Below are 16,274 nucleotides of genomic sequence, written 5' to 3'. Positions count from 1 at the left end.
TACTACTTAGTGTTTCTTTCCTTGTGTCATTAGTATAAAAACTTCATCTTTAGGAAGGATAAGGACCTGTCTGAGCCTTATAATTCTAATATTCAGCTTATCCTCCATTGACACATAGAAGGCCCCCATCTGTAGCCAGTAAAAACACATCCCTCACCTCTCCACAACTTCAGTCATAAGAGTGCAAACTGTGTATCCTATGTTAACTTCCTGCCCCAGAGAGTGCCCTTAGATCTCAGTCTGGGATAATAGAGCTCGTTAAGGTCAGGACCAACATGTGCAGTCTTTATCCACAAATAATACTTTATTTCATTTCTCATAACCCAGCAACAAAAACTTGCGAAACACTATTTTCTTTCATTCATTCAACAGTTTCATTTCACAGACTTAATAGACATAATGTTGTCTTCATAGATCATGGATTTTATCTAAATTATATGACATATATCATGTATAAGTACTATTCCATTATCAATCTTTTTGCCTTTTGGTCTGTGCATTACATTAAATGTGTAATTTATACCTATGTATTAGAAAAGAGATAATGGGTGCATCTAAACATTATAAAATATAGGGTATTTATAGGAGGTCTAAAATCCTTGAAATCATTAATACAATCTAGACACTTTGTCCATATTTTTAAAAAATCAAAAAATTAAAATACATTCTCATTATAACCTTCAATTTACCTTGCATCCTTTATTATGAAATCAAGAAATGGAAACATTCATATTTTCAATGTGTGAGAGCTTGGTATTTGAAATTACAAAAATGACAGTAATTGACATCAATAAATGAAAATAATTAAACATAATTATTTGGATCTTAGCAATTTTTATGTGTCATCTGACTCTTATTATATTTTATGCTTGCTGATTTCTTTCTATCTAGAAATCAATTTTCGATCTTTTTAAGGATGACTAACTTTGAAGCTGTTGGCCCATCTGTTTTCTCTTTGTTAAGCAGACTTTCTGAGGTTACTCTGAATTTGTAAGGAAAGCGATTTGCTTTGATAAAAAAGGTTTTCTAAAGGAAAATAGCTTTATAATTTCTCTTTGCAATCTATAATAAGTTGTTTCTAACCCCATAAAATTCATAAGTAGGAAAAAAGTTTAGTTATTTGAAAATTGCTATTGTTAAGTAAACCTCTTATCTCCAAGGCTCAGTTCTTTATGGAGTGAAAGTATGCATTTTGTAATTTCATGCTTCTTTGAAAAAATGGTAGTAACATGTAGACAATTATATCTTGACCATAAGTTTCCATACCTTGATTCATATATTTTGCTGTGTCTCATTATTTATTCTGCAGGAAAATATTTCAGGAAAGCTGTAGAGAAAATGCATATTAGTTCATCTCAAATCCTCTGAATATTTTTATTTCTACATACACACATTCATAATGTTCTTTGATGTTGCAAATGCTTTGAAAGGCTTTTAAATAGTATCAAGTCACCAGATCATCAGCAGAAAATACAAGTTTCTGTAGTCGTCAAGTCATTGCCTTATGTACATCCTCAGAATTGTAATTTTGTCTATTTTCCCTTTGAATTGTATAAGCTTTTTTAATGTTAATAATGTTTAATTTGTTTGTTTATTTATTTTACAAGGTGTCATAGTCAAGAGACAGCCCTGTATCAGTAGAGGCTCTTCCTAAAGAACATAAGATGTAGCAGAAGCAATTTCATTACATTGCTAAGTCATTTTTAATATCCTGGTGAAGTTTTGTTGTTTATTTATATTTTTCTCTTTAATTTAATTTTAAAAATCCCTTTATAGCCTGCTTGCAGCCCCTCACACCTCTCCTCCCAGGTCCTACCTCATACTCTCTCCTCCCAACCCCCCTTCCTTCCCTCAGAGAGGAGGCCCCCATGGGTCCTAACCCACTGAGACACATCAAGTCACAGCCCATTCTCTCTGCTGAGAAAAGACAACGCAGTTAACCTGGAGGAAAAGGGATCCCTCATCTGATCTGAAAGCTTTCTACTTGAAAACTAGTTCTCACAGCATGCAAATAAACTATGTAATAATTACACCAACAGATAAGTGTAGCACTCACCCCATATCAAAGAAATTTCAAGACATTGTCCATTACAGAAGTCCACAACTAATAGAAATTCAGAGAACAATTGACCATGACGTTTTCATCCACAGTTGATACACACACACACACAAACACACACACACACACACACACACCTACACTAATCCTCATACAAAATGTTCAGAGAACATCATGGAAGTGAGGGTGTGAATGATTGTAAATCCAGAGAACTAGGAAACTTCAGTAAATGCATCTTCTCCATATGATAAGAAGCAGTTTCCATAGAAACTCAGCAATATGAATACCTGAACAATGCATGCACAATTACAATCCCATTTATATGACATCATGAATGGGGGAAATCTCACAAGGCTGTATCTCTAATCGAACAGCTACATGTAACTAATGGCTGCTGATAGAAAAGAATTAGTCTTTTCAAGGGATTAACTTCTTTAAAAGTTATTCAATCTTAATGAGTAAACCCTAAGCACATATACAAAATTAAATGAACAACAATAAAATAAACTCATCATGTGGTACTTATAGTTGTATGTATGTATGTATGTATTAAACATGAATGGAGGTGAAGCCCTTAAAGATATGTCTAACATCCTTCATAATAAGGGAAATGTAATTTAAAATTACTCTGAGATTTCACCTTTCCCTGGTCAGAATGTCCAAAATTAATAAAACAAATGATCGCACATGCCAGCGAGAATGCAAAGAAGGAATCTTGTTCAATGCTGGTGAAAGTCCAAATTGGCACAGTCACTGTGGAAATCTGCATGTACATTTCTAAGGTATTCAGGTTTAGATTTTCTTCAAGATCCAGCTCTACCAGCCTTGGGTAAAACACTTAATTAACTCTACATCTTACTACAATGAATTGGCTCATTCATATATACTGATGCTCTATTTATAACAGAGAGAATTTAGAAGCAACCTATACGTTCATCAACTGATTATTGGATAATGAAAATAGGGGACAATGTGATACATTCAGCAATAAAGAAAAATAAAATTATGAAACTTGGTGGTAAGGGGATGGAGCTAGAAAATAAATCATCCTTAGTGAGGCAACTGAGACCCTAAATGACAAATGTTGTGTGTCTCTCTCTGTAAGTAGATGTTAGCTTTTAATCTTTTAATATGTGTGCTACAATCGAAAAAATCACAGAGGTTAGGTACATAATAGCTTGTCACTAGGAGAGGATCTTCCTAGAGGGTAAAATATAATGAATGTTACAAAGAGATAAAGACAAAACTAAGATAGATCTAAAAGGGAGGAAGATGTAAATACAGGGTAAAAGAGGAAACATCAGATGATGGGCAACTAACACTAAACACCAGTTGAAAAAATAAAACAATGGAAACCTACTAGTATAAGAGCTTGCAAAATGTTTACATACACCAACGGAAGCTAAAAACACTGCTCGTATGATGGAGGAGATTCAAAGGGGATTTATGCACATATGAACTCACAGACAGTGGCAGCATATGAAGACTTCCACAGGTTCAAGATTGATGATATCTGAATACTGATAAGGGGGAGTACATATGAGTCTGACACCTAACCACAAAAAAATATCAGGGAGGATCTGGTAACATTTAGCAGAAGGGAGAAAATAAAATATATTCTTTGAACAAAACTCTAAGTAACTCAATTTTAAAAAATGAATAAAGGATCGTGAGGATAAAGAATACGGTGGAGAGAAATGGTGAAGTGTGACGTTTGTAGAGCATATTATGTAAATTCAGGACTAACACAAAGCTCCCAATAAATAAGTAAACAACAAAACAAATAATGAACTAGACAAAATCAAGAACACAAATGACCTGATTAAAAGGGGCCTATGGATGTGCAACTGGATTTCTCAAAATACATTTTTTTAAGTTAAGAAATGTTTGTCATCCTTAGTAATTATAGAAAAACAAATTAAAACTACTTTGAGATTTTATCTACCCAAGTAAAAATAGCTAGGATAAATTTAAGGTTATTGTTCTCTCTACAAATTTTTTTATTAAGAAACAACTCCCTGTCTGCATACTAAGCAGCAGACACATATGTGCGTAGACACATATCTGTGTAGACACATAGGTGCACTTTCATTATTGCTAAGGTGAGCCATTGCATTGCCACTGAGTGTTCACAACAGAGATGTTCTTCTGACGTGTAAATTCAACCCTCAAGTAGCCTTTTTACTTAGCAATCACATTCCTTGGGAATTCTCCTTTATTCTTTCTGTGGGTATCTTCTGAACCAAGGATTTTAAAACAAAGACTCCTTCCACCTCTGGGTTCTGTTTTAGCCCAGTGATATCTTAAATTATGTCTCTCCATTGCCTTTTAATAGAGAATTATCCTGCTTGGGACAACATCAAATACACACAGAGAGACAGACACACACACAGACACACACACACACAGACATGCACACACACACATGCACGCATACACGCATGCATACATGAACGCACATGTATGCACACACACACACACAGACCGAGACAGACTGAAAGACACAGAGAAATATACAGACACACACACCCATATTTAAATTGAAGACAACTTGTTATTCTTTCAGAACTTGGGTCTATGTACATTTTATTTATTCCAGTGTCAGGAGCGAGTAGTTGGGTGTATGCCCATTGTATTACGGGATACTGGCACATGTTTTCAATCCTAGTGGACTTTACTTCAGACAGTTTTTCCCTCCATGCCTCTTGTTAATTTGTGCAATCTGAAAGAAACAAGCCTGTCAGCTGCAGCTCTGAAGGTTTTTGTTATTGTTGTTTTTTAACCTATACATTTATATATTATTCATATATACAGCAAACTACATACAGCACGAAACAACATGAAATAATCAGGAATTATGTAAAATTTACACCCATGGAGTTTTGGCTATTTGTATTTGGCAACCTTGGAGAAAACATCTCTCCACTTATCACTTAAACTCATTAAAGGACTTGCTTCTTACAAAATGTTAACTACTTCTATATAGTCTCTCTGTGGTAGAGTATTTCTAAGACCTTACAAATGCTTTTCTTTATCACTGAGAACAGATTCCTCCACTCAGGACTCAGTTAACAGCAGCAGTGTGGACCATCCAAGGAGATCGCAGGACCACTGCAGCTGTTCCATCTTTGTTGCTGACAGAAAAAGGCCAATCTGGTATCTTTAACAAACATGAGAGCAGTTACTGATATTTTAATAGTACTGACTAAGAATGAGGCACATTTCAGGAGTACCTGTTTGGATCTCATAAAATGTTATGTGGAGAAAAATCAAAGGAGCCATTTCCTTTTTAGGTTCTGCATAGTTTACTATGTTTCCTCTCTTCCCTGTGTGTTGAGGAAAGTTCTCTGTACAGTCTTTGTTAGCACACTGAGTCAAACACTGTCTAATTTTTTTCATTGGGACCCAGTTGATTTCTTAATCTGGGAAGAAAAGCTGTAGATACAACGTACCTTATTTCATTCATTTTAACTGTTATTACCATGTAAGATTTATTTATAAATGTTTCCGGTGCCTAGTAGTATAATGAATTTGTTAAAACTGTAATATTTAAAAAATAATGACTATAAAGCCTCTAAGAGACTACCTGACACTCGAAAATGTAACCTGTGTCTACAAAGAAATAAATTGAAGTGCTATCAGTTTAATTTTGCTCTTTTCATAGCTATGAATGATTAAAAAGAAGGATAAAATTATATGTATTGATATATTCATTTTAAACAAATTTTATAATGTGTGTGTGTGTTTGTAGGTGGTGGGGGTCTATAATTTTTGTTTTATTAAAGATTAAAGGCCTGTTTTGAATTTCATGTGGCTATATAAAGCTTTTCGGTAATTTATGACCAGCTATTCTCTTTTGCTTGGCGTAATTTTAAGTTACTTCAAGTCTAATCTACTGACAGACTCATGTTTCATTCAATTATTATTCAAGACATTAATTAAAATATTGGCGTGACATAATTTTACAAGATATATATTTATATCCTATAAAATGTGTTCTGCATTCAACACATTCATTTGGAAAATGTTAGAGGCCAATCTCTAACATGAGCACATGAATACCCCTTCAGTTACATGCTCTGAGAAGGGTTATGCACAGGATCCTGGCAATCTATTTTGTCCCAGTGCTGAGGGCATCCCATTAAGACGATTTTTAGCACCCACTAGAAATAGTTAAAGGAGACCTTTCTGAAAATGGGAGGGCTTGCCTTTGCCTTCACAGACTGGGAAAACTAGGTACAAAGGTGGTAGTTCTTCTGAGACTATGTAGGGAACCAAATATAAACCTTTAACTTAATGGTGTTGGAAAGGGACTATATACTATGTATTTTGGGTAGAAATGTGCTTATGACTGAAAAAAAGTATTTGTAAATAAAGTAAAAAGGCCTCCAAGATAATCTAATTTATATTGAGATTATATGATAAGAACAGTTTAAGATAATACATTCATAAACATGCGATAAAGAAAATGAAAACATTTATATACATTTCAATATTTTATTGAATGAGTGTTCATATTTGTGTATAATTTTATCAAGACTATCTTCTGATATAGGACCTTCATATGTACCCCAGGCTTTTCGCTAACTCGCAGTTGTCCTGCACTACCCTATAGTCCTAGAACAACAGGCATGTGCCACCTCACTCACCATTTCAAATTACTTTTCACATAGCAGTCAGATTTAGTCATACTGCACACCTGGATAGATAAGGCTATAGTGTTTCAAATATATGATATTTTGAGTTTGTATTCATATTTTATATGACTTTATTAAGTTAACACAAATGTTATATCACAGACTGCCATTCATTTATTATACTGCCAAAACTTGTGCCTTAAATGATTGTTCGGAACTAATGAAGACACCTTCTCAACCAATTTTTAAAATCTAATTCACATTCATGTTGTTGAGACTTGGTTTGCGTTCATATGTTGCTGCTACTATTAGAGTTCTTAAGGCATTCTTTAATTAATCAGAGTTTAATATGACCACTGCCTGTTGTTCACATTTAGAGTCTAAAGTGTTTGCACTGGTGTGGAAAATGTAGCACAGAACACTACTGTTTTTAAAAACAGATGACTGTCTCAGCTCCTATCTTTACCAAAGGAGTGTGCCTCCATCTGTCAAATGTACACATTGTGGAAAGGAGATTAACAACTGCTCTTCCATGGTCTTTTAAAAAAATCTGAGTTTAAAGGATTCATTTTAACGTTCTTTGCTCTGTACTGGATAGATGTAATGTCATATTGCTTTAGTTGTTAAGAAAGCATTGGTATTTCTTCTGAGTATTTGTTGTACTTACATGATTTTTCTTCGGTGTTGTGAGAAAGATACAGGTAAAAAGACAAGGGGATACAGATGCCTCTGAAAGATTGCCATGTGTCTTTGAAAGACCTGCACTCACTCACCTACTTTCTAGCAGTGAAAATAAATGTACATACATGTTAGTGTGTGTTTGTGCATGTGTGCAGGACTTGGCAGTTTAAGGATGAGGAAATTACCAACCTACATAGATCCTCAAATTAATGAACCTTAATTAGGAGTAATTATCAATGGGAAGAGTATTACATAATCAATATGCAATTCCAGTTAAGGATCATAGCAATAGATTATTTTCTTGATATGTGTATAAGTATTGAATTTTCTGAAGGTTCATTTTGCTTTTAATTAACTGAGCTGTAAAAAATAATCCATATGTATTTATGTTATCACCTAACAACATTTTCAAGTTTTTCTTGACTGATAAATTTTTTTGTATATATAAAATCAAAAAAGAAAGGGAATGTAAAATTGATGTTTGAAGGCATTTAGTATTAAGTGCCATCAATGTCATATTGTCTTCTAAAGTGCAAACCAAATATTTTAGAAAATCTAAAGTAGGTAATAATATACAAATGTACATAGAATGAAATTAATGAAATAAGCACAGTGCTGTTGGGACATGGACAGGTAGTGAAGGGGAAATTATTGCAATGAGCCACTAATTTTATCAATGTCACTCAGGTCAATGTCACTCAAAGTAACTTAGAGATGGAAGTTTCAAGATATTGGTTCATTGGTGGCTTCTTTTCTGCAATCATCTTATTGACATGTATGATTATATAGAAGTGGATTTATGACATTTTCTTTCTCTTTTTTTCCTCTCTTTATTTTTATACAATACTTTCTTTTTATGGCCTCCTCCTTCCCCATATCCTCCAGACCCTATACTCCTACTTCTCTTCTGCATCAAGACCTTTCCTGTTTCTTGTTAAAAAATAAAAATCTAAATTATAATAGTAAAATAAATTAATAAAACCCAGAATAGAATAAAACAAATAGAAGAAAATAGACAAAAGTCACAAGGGACACATATAAACACAGAGTCATACATGTTCATATGCACAGGAATACTATGGAAACACAAAGCAAGAAAACAAAATATATACATAAAGGACCTATAGTGAAAAAGTCCTATTCTTTTATACATGTACATAAAGCATTTCAGTAGTATACTTCCTGCCACCCTGTCATTCCTGGACATCCCTACTCTTAAGAGTGTATTGCCTCTTTCTAAACAGATCCACTTTTAGATTTATCTTTATTTTTTCCTTGACTCTATGATGTCTTTGGGATTCTTTACAGGAGCACTGGTTCATGTTATTTTGAAGAAGCAGAAACATATGCACCACAGAAGAAAAACTTCTTCCCAGCATCCATTATTACTAAATAAGCACCTGGGTGGTATAGGGCCCAAATAACACTTCCTATTTCCTTGAAAGGATGCTGCAGGCCATACTTTATGTTGACAGTCACAGCTCATGTGAGTTTTAAAGTGCAACAACCATTTCATGCACTGAAGTCAGCTTTCTCAGTGACCTTTCATTACATACTCTAAAACTGAATTGCAGAACATGCACACACATAGAAGCTTAGTTTCTGAACATATTGGTTAGGGACAGCTCTCAAGTATCTTTCCTTCAATTCATCTCTAGAGAATAAGCATACATACCCAATCAAGATTAAAGCATTTCACCAAGTCTTGTGTCATCAAATAATGTCTTACAAGAGTGTAAGACTACAATGTGTTTACCTGACCAGAAAGACTGTTTCAACTTCCAACCTGCCTTGTTCATTCATTAGCGCAGGTTACATGCATAGAATTTAGAATTTACTCTTCCTCTGTCTGCCTTTGCATTATCCAATCCTCTATAACTTTGGATAGAAAATGTTCCCTAATAAATTGCTATAAATACCTTTGATGATAGTTGTGTTCTTGCTGAAGTAACCTACAATAATAGATATGAAATTACTAATATTAGGGAGAAATTACTTTTATGTTTAGATAGATTCTTCAAAGGGATTTAGGTTCTAAAGGAGGGGATAAACACTCATGAAAATAATTCCATGGTCTAGTGCTTGCTTTATGTTTTCCCATCTTTATTCTTATTATTGCTACCCTCATGAAGAAAACATATTATATAGTTATTTTTAAGGTACAATATTAGTCCTTTTTATGTTCACATTTCTTTTTTTAAAACACACTTTTATTGAAAAATAAAATAATTCATATTACATCTCATTTTTCTATCCCATCCCATGCATCCTCCCATTCCTCCCTCCTTCCCATTTTCACCCCAATCCCCCTTCCCTATGACTGTATGTTCACATTTCTTGAATGTTCAAAATGGAGATGCTAGTCGAATATAAATCTTCCATTTATACATGAAAACATTAGAAAAACAAAACTCTTTGTGGCCACCCATAATGTTCCTTATTCCAGCTGAGTTTGATATTGAATTTTAAGCTGACTCAAGACAACACAGGATGCTGATGTTTTGTGATCAGAAATATTCTTCCCCATGTGCAGTACCCACTTCAAAAGTGCCCTATGACTTATCCCATTCTTCAAGTCTTTGACCACCTTATTTTTCACTTCTATGGTGTTCATGTACACTGTAAGCCCTGTATTTGGTGATACACATAACATAACTTTTAAAAATCTGAATTATCAAGAACAACAAATTCCAAACAAATTGAAGTGAATTGTTTAGCATTGTATTTTTGTATAAAAATTGAAAGCTAGAAAGAGAGATATTATTTTGTGTCTTTTTTTGTGGTAGACCCACTGCAGTTGTTGTTACCTGACAGTGCTCTCGAGGATGAACATTTAGGCTGCCTGGGGAATTCAACTGTTTGGCCTTCTTTGTATATTTATTAAATTTGTATATTAGATGAGATAAAGTATCTTTGGATGTCTAACATAATTAGATTAAAAAATGACTATTTACCATTCAGTGTTATTAAACCAATGTTAGTGAGGTCTTCATCCACCTTTTGTACTTTCATAGACAGCTCACGTAGAAACAAAAGTTAAAAAAAAAATCCACATGTGTACGAAATAACTGATGTGTTACTCAGCTTAATTTATACTCTCAACCTTTTATTGTACCCCATAGTTGTATGCAATTATGATTTGTCATTAAAATGATGCCATTAGGAAGAGACCCATTACTGAGGGCTTTTATCACTGTTGATTTTCCAATGTCTCCTCCCACTGGAAACATTTTTTCCTGACAGTTCTCAGAAGCAGAACCCATATGCCTAGCACATGGTTACACCTGGCTGCAGGAATTAAATACAAGGCAGATGGACACTCCTATGTCAACAGAATCAACACTTTAGTGAGCATCTTAGGTTATGCCATAGAGAGGGTAGAAGCTGGAGCTTACTTTTATAAGGAGGAACCAGAGCACTGGGGAAGTGCTGTGGGGGGAAAAAGAAAAGAGACTAAGAATGTTGATGGATAATAAAGCTAAATGTAACTGCTTTTAGTGCCTGCAGAACAATTGAATGCTATTTTATTAGTCTCAGGATAGATACTTAGCATCTTATTCCAGAGCTACTTGGTAGTTTGGAAGAGACTGAAGGTGTCTGTAAATAAGACCATGATACAAAATAGGAATGTCAGGTCATTGACAACATTGAAGCAAATGAAAAACAAAACAACAACAACAGCAACAATAAGTCTAAGTAGCTCATTTCTTCAACCTGAAATGGGTGAGCAAAAGAACACAGCAGAATTTATAACACAAAAGAATTCATTTCAATGATGATGACCTTGAAGTTTCAACTGAAATGAAAATACCATGAGAGAATATGTTCAAACATTTGCAGATTTATTGACATGTAATACATATTGAATAACACTATACAATATAATCTCAAATGCATAAGTGTATTTCTAAATGTCTGTCCCATGCCTAGCATTGCTAGGCAAGTGGGCAGGGGGACAGGGATTGCTAGGAAGTATTTAACTACAGACTGGGATTTGCCAGTAAAATAAAAAGCCCTGGATGTAACAGGGACATAAAGAAAAGAGGACACAAGACAGTCCTCAGGTGTTAAGCCAGACAAAAGTGCTACTAGAGAAAGAAAAAGTGTGCTTTATAGATGATTGTTACATTTTGATTTGGCATTTCTTAATGTAAATGTAGTGACAGTCCTTATACAACAAAGTGATGGCAGCTGAATAAGTGATTTGAGATCTAGGCAGATATAATATTTGCAGATTTGATTTTCAATGAGTACTTAACCCTACTGTACATCATTTACATTTCAAGTTACCGGAAATTTCACTGGCTCCATCTGCAGATGTCCCATCACACCACAATCTCTATAGTTTTGCTCTATTCTCCCTCATCTGTTTTTCATGAATTCTTTTATTCTTTGTAGAGATGACACATCCTTTTCATTTTGTTCTAGCAAATAATAGTGCAGTTAGTTTCTGCTTCTACCTCAATATGTTTTCTGAATTATAACACTGTGAGCTTCAGAGGAATTTGATTGACAGCTTGTACTCTTTGCTTCTTACAAAGCAAGACTAAATGAGAGCCATTCTGATTCCATGTGGACCTTCGAGCTTCTTGAGGGAAGGAGGATGGTGTGCAATTTTTGAAGGATAAATTGTATCTAAAAATCCAAACAAACCATGTACTGACATCTTGTTCATTCTACTGATATCCTTTCATCATTGAGATGATTTTCCCACTTTCAATTCTTTATATCCTAGGTTGCTTTTTAGGTGCAAGAAAACATAAACCTGAGAATCATGCTATCTATGTGCATACATTGTTAAGTATCACCCCCATGAGGAAGTAGTGGCCTTTTGTACTAATCTATTACTCTTCCCCCACTTAAAAATTTTAAAAGATATATTTTCTGTATTTTCACATAAAACTGCAGGATACTGTCTGTAATACCATAATACTTAGGGATTTATTTTAATGGAGAATTGTACTGTTTCTCTCAGACTCATTGAGACGATTCAGGTTTGTACACATGGGCTTGCAGGTCACTTCCACCTACACAGGATTTTGAATATGTTTTATTTTCTGTTTCTTTCCCAGACTACATCCCGAAATCGAACCATGAGTCAAAGTCTCAGCACAAGGGACAGAAAAGCAATACATACTCCCACCGAGGACCGTTTTAGATACTCTACAGCTGATCAGACAAGTCCCCACAAGAACAGCTGCCAACTCCCAGGTCTATGTCTAAGCAATTTCTTGAAGGACAAGGAATTAGGAGGAGTTATGAAACACTCAAGGGGAAATTATGAAGCCGTTGCATCAGAAGTGACACAGAACTTGAGGACGACAGCACAGAGCTGTCTGAAGCCAGTCACTAAGACTGAAGGGCTCTCAGTGTTCTCAGAGAAACCAAAGGACCCAGCAGCTCTGTCCAGACAGCACTCGACCTTCACAGGCAGGTTTGGACAGCCACCCAGAGGACCTATCTCCTTACACACATACAGCAGGAAGAATGTTTTTCTCCATCACAATTTGCATACTACAGAGTTCCAGACTCTAGGCCAGCAGGATGGGTAGTTAGATCCTTGCCCTCTGAACAATAGGGACAGCTATTGTTTTATGTGTCATCTAAGAATGGCCTTGTCCATTTTACTACTTTTATTTTTAGCTACAAGCAAAGACTTATGGGCTTTCATTTTATTTCTAAGAATGACAGGTTGAATATGTGGACTTACTATGTTGAAATGTTCAGAAGACTTTTCTCTCTCTATGGAAATATACATGTATAACAAGTGGGACCATCTTGCTGGCTTATGTAGTCTATAAGTTATTTTTTTTCTGTATCACGTGTTAATATGCATTGAGGTTTCAAGAAGGTAATGTCAAATAGCTCTCTGTTTATGGTGTTACTATAAAGTAGGTTAGAAGAATGAATATAGGAAGGAACTGTACAGTTTTCGATTACATAGTTGCTAGAAAGAACAGAACAGATTTAAAGCTTATACTAGGTGGTATGTTTCTTAGTGCTATGAAGCTTGTGTGTATATAATCTGAGATGCGTTTGTCTCTCTATTACATACATTCAAGCTTGTGGAGCTATTGGGGGGAAGGACCATTTGGTTATTTTTTAAAATGTTTTGTTTCACTTGTTCACAAAAGGAGAGACATAGCTCTCTTCTTCATGAAGTTTTGCTATTGGTTTTTTTGTTACTTGTTTTCCTACTGATATAAAATGTAGCATCAAAGTATCACGGAATGAAATGACAGAGTCAGCTTAACTTTGGCAAATGGCACACTCTGTGGGTATTGTCATGGATAAATAAGAACATTTTTTTTCTTTAAATCTCAAAGAAGTAGTATTATAAAAAATACATTCTTTTAACATACTTTTTTGTACTCTCAGAACATTTTTTTTAATTTTTGTATACATCTTGGTTTACTTTATGCTCATTAACCCATGATGTTTTTATTATGAAACAGAAAGACTGGTTTTATTTTTTTGTAACCTATATATAAAATTCTGGCTATGCACTCAACTTACTTTTCAACAAGATATAAAATATGTATCATTGGCAATTTGATCTACAAAATACATCTCTAATCAAAATACTTCAATCTGACTTAGAAGCAAACATCAGTCTTTGACATGTAAGGCTGATTTTTTGCATACTTAAGTGCAGAGGAGCTAGACCAAAAGACCTAAAGAAAAACATCATGCTTTTTTAGTAATAGAAAAATATCAAATTGCAGTTTTCTTAGAGAAAGATCAGGGCTAGCGACTGCTCCAGACAATATTGTGGGTGTACTGCAACTATCAAACCCACTGCATGTGCTGTTTCTATGCATTCTATAATAGACAGAATCCATCAGCATGCACAGATGAGACGAACAGAGGTAAAATGACATTGGGCTAGCTGCTAAAATTAAAGCTACATGTAATATGGACCGCCTAATATAAAAATAGATTTGAACTCTACACTTTGAGGGAGAACCATTAGATGCCCCTCCCAGCATTAACTTTTAAAGTTTGGCTATGTTGTACTTATTTTATTATGCTGGTGAAGATATGCATATCATGCGAGCTCTTTTGTGTCTGTTTCATGTGGATGTTTACAATTCTGCTAAAGAGAAAAAGGGCACTGCAGCTTGCTGCCTAACATCCCCAGCATACTCTAGAAGCTGTAGAAGTCATGTGGATGTGCATGATGAGCTGGGCAATTTTCATGAAACCATAAGAAACATAATTAGTTGTAGAATTCAGCTTGCTTTGTACTGGAAGTTGGTTTCTATAGTTAGAATATTTCAAAACTGTAAATACATACTCAAGCATGATAAACAAAACAGGTTTTTTTTCTCCTGGATATGGAAGAATATGCAAGAAAACAAGCAATGTTTTTTATTTGCATTTTGAAGTTTATAGTTATGTTTTCTTGGAAGATAGCTTTTGAATTATACTTTGTAAGAAATAATCTATTTAAAAACTTTGTCATTTAATAGACATTTTAAGAAATGTTTTAAACACTAGTATTTTCTTGAGAAAACTTTTTTAGACTGAAACATTCAAAAAGAAACCCTGGGATAACCTGCTCAATTTTGAAAGGAAGGGTATTTTTGGAATGCTCACCTTGAGACTGTTTTGTATCAGTATTTTCATCATTGTTCTAGTTTCCTCTGTAATACCCAGTGTGACTCAGGCCTGGAGAAGGGTAAGCTGACCATGTTAATGCAGGTCAGTAACAATGGCATGGGGTTCTTTTAGAAGTTCCTCTGTGTGGCTGTCTTAAGTCATAACAACCTCATGTGGTCATTCTTTCGGTGAATTGGTTTCTTTGTACTAAAATCTCTAGTTTTCTAAGACTGTTCCACATATTAAACAGTTTTCTACATTTCTCCAAGGCGGTACATATCCAAAGACATGATGCCAGGGAAAAAGTGCTTGTTTTTCTGATGAAGCAATGGTCTCCTCCTTTTTCTTCTTTGCATGTACTTGTGTAGCAAAGTCTGAATTAACCATGTAACATTTCTGCTGCAGACTCTTCTCAACACAGGGTGTGGAAGAGTCCTTCCTTAAAGGAGAACTGTGTCTACCTGAAATAAATGATTCCCACTTTTGTAACCACTGGGATACGAAGTTTTCTTTCTATAAAGCCTCTTATTGTTTATAAGTATGTTTATATGCTAAGTGTCACCAAGCATCTTGAATCACTTCCCAAAATATCTGTGCTTTCTGGAGCACTCTCCTTGTTGTCTAAATGAAACAATGAGGCTGTTGCTGCCACAGTGTAACAATCAATCTACCACTAGCAACAAGGAGCTTGAGGTGAGTTAAGAGAGACAGATTATTCTTTTTGTTGACATATAATAATATGTTCTTCCTAAGACCATCTTTTTCTACATAGAGTACCTCTGTTCAAACAATTTAATTTGTTTTTGTTATTTTAACTAATAACTTATTTAAGTGTTTCTCATATCCTCATTTGCCTTTAGTTTGATTGTCACTTTGATATTTCTTATCTCCTGCAAGTTCCCTTACAACTTAAATTATATATATATAATATATATGTATATATATCCATTTTTCTTTTTAAAAATGCTATATGCTATTACTGATCTCATAATTTGCAACATAAAAATATATAATTTCTCCAAGCTCTCTCTCTTTCTCTCTTTCTCTCTCTCTCTCTCTCTCTCTCTCTCTCTCTCTCTCTCTCTCTCTCTCTCTCTCTCTCTCTCTCTCTCTCTCACACACACACACACACACAAACACACACACACTGAGATTTTTAAAATGTTTGTAAAATATTTAAGACTCATATACTGTATTGCTTGTATTCAGAAATGTACAGTCAAAACACACTCAGGTTTTCATGAAAGCATACTTCAACAGGCAATAAGTAAACTTCCTCAAGCACCAAAGGCTTA

The 16,274-nt window shown here is 34.6% G+C and overlaps 1 protein-coding gene across 2 annotated transcripts in view; it reads left to right on the top strand.

Annotated features, from left to right (window-relative positions):
* Positions 1-13,520, top strand: part of Ccser1 (coiled-coil serine rich protein 1) — a 1,084,048-nt gene extending 1,070,528 nt beyond the window's left edge. Inside the window, exon 11 of one of the 2 annotated variants that reach the window (XM_051152255.1) lies at positions 12,450-13,520. In XM_051152255.1, coding sequence (XP_051008212.1) covers positions 12,450-12,929 — 480 coding nt within the window. In that variant the 3' untranslated portion in view covers positions 12,930-13,520. The remainder of the gene's footprint in view (positions 1-12,449) is intronic. The other variant, XM_051152256.1, reaches the window with a different exon arrangement.
* The last annotated feature ends 2,754 nt before the right edge of the window (positions 13,521-16,274 follow it).

The sequence above is a fragment of the Acomys russatus genome, chromosome 10, assembly GCF_903995435.1.
Source record: "Acomys russatus chromosome 10, mAcoRus1.1, whole genome shotgun sequence".
In the NCBI taxonomy this organism is placed as follows: Eukaryota; Metazoa; Chordata; class Mammalia; order Rodentia; family Muridae; genus Acomys; species Acomys russatus.
The sequence above is the reverse complement of the archived record's forward strand: the minus strand, read 5'-3'. Positions and strand labels throughout refer to the sequence as shown.